This window comes from Camelus bactrianus, unplaced genomic scaffold, assembly GCF_048773025.1.
Source record: "Camelus bactrianus isolate YW-2024 breed Bactrian camel unplaced genomic scaffold, ASM4877302v1 HiC_scaffold_26, whole genome shotgun sequence".
NCBI lineage: Eukaryota > Metazoa > Chordata > Mammalia > Artiodactyla > Camelidae > Camelus > Camelus bactrianus.
The window spans coordinates 104,246-110,245 of record NW_027413940.1 but is presented as its reverse complement, the minus strand read 5'-3'; the positions used below and the strand labels follow the sequence as shown (position 1 = coordinate 110,245).

At 41.6% G+C, this 6,000-nt stretch overlaps 1 protein-coding gene across 1 annotated transcript in view; it reads left to right on the top strand.

Moving 5' to 3' along the window:
• The first annotated feature begins 2,570 nt into the window (after positions 1 to 2,570).
• LOC141576723 (uncharacterized) overlaps positions 2,571 to 6,000 on the top strand; it is a 43,290-nt gene continuing 39,860 nt past the window's right edge. The window contains exon 1 of the mRNA XM_074360142.1: positions 2,571 to 3,245. Within this exon, the coding sequence (XP_074216243.1) occupies positions 2,571 to 3,245 (675 nt within the window). The remainder of the gene's footprint in view (positions 3,246 to 6,000) is intronic.

Sequence of the window (6,000 nt, the reverse complement as noted above, 5' to 3'; positions counted from 1 at the left end):
AGGATTTACTGCCCTTTATTTTCAGCATCTTAAGACATTATTCCACTGGGGAAAGCATCCAGGTAAGAATTGTTTTCTCCCTCAGCAGTGCCATCCCAGGGCAACAGGAACACACCAAATGTGGGAGGCTTTCTCCACTCTTTCCTGCCCCCAGGCTTTTTCACAAGCAAACAGTGAGGTCCATGGAGAAGGGGCTGTGACCATCTGTGCTCCCAGGACTCCATACTCTCCCAACTGGGAGTGCTCAGCTTTGAGCAGTTCATTAAGGAGTTAGTTGATACTTTTGTATCTGTTTGCATAGCCACCTTGTCTCCTTCTGTTACCCTAAAAGGGGGAAGGAAAAGGCCCCAGTTCTTGACTTACTCAAAAGATAAGAATTCACATGGGAGATGAAAGCATTGTGCAGTGAAAGATTTTATTAGGAAAGGTGAAGTACCCCTCCAAGAACAGGAGGCAGGCTGATCCAAGTGCAGACAGCAATGGTCTTTGCTCCTTCCTCTTGTACCCTCACTTAGAGGTGGTCTTTTGATTGATTGATGGCTCTTGCCCCTGGAGTGCTCAGTCATGTTTGTCCCCTTTTGTGAATGCCCTTATCCATGATAAACACAGAAAAACCCATGGAGGGGCCAGAACCTCAATGCTAATTATATTACAATGAGAACTGGGTCATGTCCGGTTAGGTCCTTGTCACTACCATGAAGTTCCAGCCTTTTAGTTCTAACTGGTTTCTTGCTGGCACTCACTTAAAAGAAGTAAAGCCCCTTTATGCTGGAGGCAGGCATGCCACCATCATCCAGACCATCCTCTCTCTCCTCCACCTGTCTGCCTGGTACCCCCACTTATCTAACTACCTAACACTTCCAGTGCTCTGGGACAGGTGAGGGATTGCCAGTGTCTTGTCTGTCTGGAGGCTCATGCCAGCGTTCCTCAAATTTTACCCTAATGGTAGCCGTTCAAAATCAGCACTCTGATGGGTTCAGCAGCAGTGTGATTTTGCAGATTTCCCAGCTTCTTCTTATGGTTTGATAAGTATGACACTCTTTCCATGTGTCTATCCTTAGATGGAATCAGGTCTCTGTAATACATGTGATTAAATCACTAATTATTCATGGTTACCAAGATTCCAGGTATTTTTGGTTATTATGTTATTAATATTTCATGATGAAACCAAAATAAAGTTGTGTTCTCCTTTGAAATATGCCAAAATATAGCTTAAAATCTAAATGTTTTATTTTTATTCCATTAAATTAAAAAATACAGTTCCTGTCTATTTAAAGCAATAAGAAAGGGATGTGGGATTTTCTATGTATACTTAGGGGAACCTATGTACTTTGAAATATGTGACAATTTTTATTGAATTTTTTATACGTATTGCACACATGAGGGTATCTATAAGCTACATACGACTTAAAGTAAAATAATACTCTGATAAATGTAGAATAAATAATCATTTAAAAATATACAATGGCAAAGACACTTGAAGCCCTTGGAGGCTCCTCCCCACTAAATTCTCCTTTTTCTCAAGAGGTAACTCCTACCATGAGTCCTATGTTAACCAGTTCTTTGCTAGTCTTTGTATTTTTACTGTAAATGTATGTATCTGTAAAACATGCCATTTATTTTTGCCTGTTTGGAATTTTACATAAATTAAGCCATACCTCATACATGTATGACTGAGTCTGGAGTTCCATCTGTGTTAATATCTATGTCTATAAGTGTGGACTTTCAGAACAGGGACTCAAGAGCCAGAAGGCCATGTTTTGAATATTATATCATTAACTTAACAGCCTTCATATAGAAGTTCCTTAATTTTCCTGTCCTGTTTCTTTGTGTGTAAAGCATATTGTCATATTAATTAAACAAATTAATGCAGTCGATTCATATAGCTAACTAATACAGCTCAAGGCTATATGACCCTTTAACTTTTAAAGCCCCTCCATTTTGAAGCGGCTCTATTTAAGAAATAGAAGACAAATTATAAATAACTATCAGTCACAAAATAAAATATTAATTACAATAAGAAAAAAATCACAATTATAAATATATTTCTAAATGTAACAAAAATAACTGACCATATAAACACATTCTAGGACTGTTTTCAGGTCCCTGGAACGGTTTGTACAAATGAGGTGCTCGGAAACAAATTCCATCAGCTTCATGGCAAGTCTGACTCCGCATATGTAAAACACTTTGAATAATAGTTCTGTAAAAGTGACTGATATTTTTATGTATTTTCATTATGCATGTTAATAGAAATTTTTTACAGTATTGTTTCCTTAAGTGAAATAAAATTAATCTAACTAATTACATGTACCATCAAATAATATTGTCACATAGAATTTTCATACTTTTGGTTTTAGTTTTCTTTTGTTGTTGTTCTCAAAGTTTATTGTTGCAGGGATTAAAAAGAAATTGAAACTAATGCTGTTATTCACTCGTGCAGTTAAATACCTTCAGGCACATATGAGACACGGAGTGAAAATTTGAAGCTTATCTTTCTGCAGTCAGGGGTTGGGGACGAGGGAGGGAAGCACACTCCAGTTCCGGGGGAGGGGGCTGTTTGCGAGTGTATGCGGTGCGCGGTCCAGATCCGGGGATGCCCGCGGGCAGCGGGGTTCCCGAGGGGCGATCACGTCTCCCAGGTGCCCCCCTGGGGCTCTAGATCCCGCGCGCTTGGCACGACCAGCAGCGCTCCAGCACCTCCCGCTCCAATTCGGACTCGCGGTTGGGCGGCAGAGGACGCACATCTGTCCCGCTGGAGACCTTTTCTCTCTCTGACTTGGACACCAAGCTGGGCCCAGTCAGCCCAAAGTCCCAGCTCCGGGAGCCAGGCTCTGACCCCGGACACTCGCCGGCCCTGCACTGAGGCCTGCGTGCCAGGACCTGACCCCCAACCTACCTGGAGAGGTTCTACCCGGGGCCAGGGCTGGCCACGCGGGCAGTCCCCTCTTCCACGCCAGGCCTTGATGCTGGATGTCCCCGCACCGCGTGTCCCGCCGCCCCTACCCAGGTCCGAATCCCGGCTGGGCGACTTTCTGGGCGTCGCAGCCACGTTAGGGACAGGGGTGCGCATCGCTGAACGGTGGCGCCCGCGCCGGGCTTACGTTGGATCGGGAGCGGCGGCACAGGCTCGGGCGCAGCCACGCCGCCTGTGCCCGCGGCGCGGGGCGCTCCGGTCTCGTCCTGGAGTTACTTTCTCTCTCGGTCCCAACCCTGCCAGCACCCCCCGGCCTGGACCCAGCTCCGCGCGGCCCCTCCCCTCCCCTTACCGCCTCCTCGCCCTGCTCTCCGGCTGCCCTCCCGCAGCTCCCACCCCCTGTCCTCCCTCCCCTTTCTCCAGCGGCCTTCCCCGATGGCCTGCGAGAAAACCAGCCCCCACCCCAGCCGGTAGCTGGCGCCCCACGGCGGCCAGCCCAGGCGCGAAGGGCGGCGGTCTGGCTCCCAGTCACCCAGCGCGGCGCGCGCGAGCGGGAGCGCGCAGCCACTCCTGGCTGGGGGCTCAGCTGCGCCGCCTGGTGATAGCTTTTCTACCAGATAACGCATTTGCTTCACTTTTTGTTTGCTACCAATTTGAAATAAGAATTTTAATTCCTGTACATTTCGTTTTCTGCTGTGTTTCTTTGAATTGATACATGAAATTTTTTTACTTTAGGAAAGAAAGTTGTTAAGAGTAATGTATCTATCAAATTCAATTTATATATTTAATTTATATTTCACTGTGCTATTTATTGATGAAAGATTAAGTATCTAAGTAAATAAGCCAGTAAGAAATTGCCATAATTTTTAGAAAATCACATAAATTTTTAGATAATAGTATTTCTGTGACCTTCAATAATTAGAAGCTTGCCTAAATTACTTTTATTGCTATTTTATAAACATATATTTTGAGCACATTAAAAGCTAGGAAAATAGTTTTCACAATATTACAAAGTAAAAAGCATACTGACATAATCAAACTTAGAAAGGAAACGACTTTAATGTCACTGTATATGAAAGCAATGCATGTTACATAGAAAACTGCATTTAAAGTGTACTAATATGTGGAGACCATGTAATTTAGAACCGTGAGTACAAACCTAATATGAAATGGGAAAATAAACTTAAATTTACAATTGACCACATTGTAACAGACAGAATTTATCTTTTACATCGTAACAAACGCCTATGGTTAAATACAGGTCTGAAATTCAGCTGCTGGAGTCCGGTGTAAACACACCTGATGTTCACTGCCTTGTACATTCTGACTGAAAAGTGCTCATCACCTACAGGTTGTCAAACCTTGTGATTATTATTCTCACACAATATATTACAGTCAATTAGCACTAGCCATATAATTTTCAAAATTTTAGAAATGTACTACAAATTTTCTTTCCCCCCCACCAGTTCCCTTCTGTGTTGTCTTGAAAATAAAATTAGCAATCAACTCAGTATAATACATTATTTTAGGTATTTCCTATTGACTTTCCAGATATTAGCACCCTGAGGCAACTGTTTAATAGTGTTGAGGCCTATAAAGATTTAATCACTGAGAAAATATTTATGGAGTGTCTATTAGCAGCAAGACTATAGAGACGTAATAAGGGTTCTGAATAAGTCAAGATTTTGTCCCTGAATATAAGAAGTGTCGGTTCTAAGGCCATAGCTCTCCCTGGTGACTAAACATCACAATCACACATTTGACTTCATCTGTTTAAGATTGGGAGAATGCTGAGAAAATCAAAGAGTAAAAGATCAGAAATGCTGAATCAGGATGGAGGTAAAGAGTAGAACTGATGTATCTGTGTTAAAGAAAAACTCAACAGATGATTTTGATGTTTCGCTAAAGTAGTGGAGAATTGGGAAAGAGGAAGATGGGTTAGTAATTGTAATATCACAAGAGCAGGTCAGTTCTAGAGTCTGACTGGTTGGATGCCAATCTTAGGCCATTGCTTTGACGTATGTCTTATTCTGCTGGGCTGCTGTGACAAAATCCTACCACATTAGTGACATAAACAACAAAAATGTCTTTCTCACAGATCTGAGGCTAAGTCCAAGATCAAGGTATGAGCACGTTAATGTCCTGGGTGAGGGCCTCACCTTATGGCTCATAGCCAGTATTCTCCTGTGTTCTCAAATGATGGAATGGGTGAGAGATCTCTGTGGGGTCTCTTTTCTAAGGGCACTGACCCATTCCTGGGGGCTTCACCCTCACAACCTAATCACCTCCCACAGGCACCAGGATTTCAACAGATGAACTGTGGGGTGGGGCACACATTCAGCCGATAGCGGTCGATGACCCCCAAACTTAATTTAACATCAGTATATTTCAGTTTTCTTGTATATAACATGGGGCTAATAGTAGTGCATTTTAAAAAGATAGTTTAAAGGATGAAGTTTAATTATTTATTTAAATTCTTAATCACAGTGCCTGACATATTTAAGTGATCAATAAATATTTATCGAGTTTTACTTTAAATGTAGTGAAAAGATCCATGCTTTATTCAAAGTGGGGAGGCAATATTAAAATATGACTTATTCAGAAATGCTGTCTGGAATGGTGATTGTAAAGTTGAGTCTGGAAGATTCTGCTTCCACTTAGAAGAAAGAGAAAAAAACATGGAAAGATATATAAGTTAGAAGTGATCACACAATATTCTGATTGAGACAATATCTAAATTAAAGGGATTTCCTGTTGCAGAATGACACAGATAGCAATTTAAGATACTTTAATAAACATTCTCAAGGTTATATTCTTGGATAATTTTCACTTCACTGGGTGAAGGGATCTTGATTATAGCAGATAGCGAAGGGCTGTGCTTTCTAGATAGCCATATAGGAAAACGGTGGAAAACTTGTTTATTTCAGGTTTTAAGGGTTATTTTTAAAAGATTATTTGAAAATAGACTTTAAAAACATGTATGCAGTTTGGGATAAAAGAATATATAAATGTAATTACAAATATCAGATATACTTTGTGTTTGGATGATCGTTTCCATTTATTCTCATCCAGCAAAGGGGCTC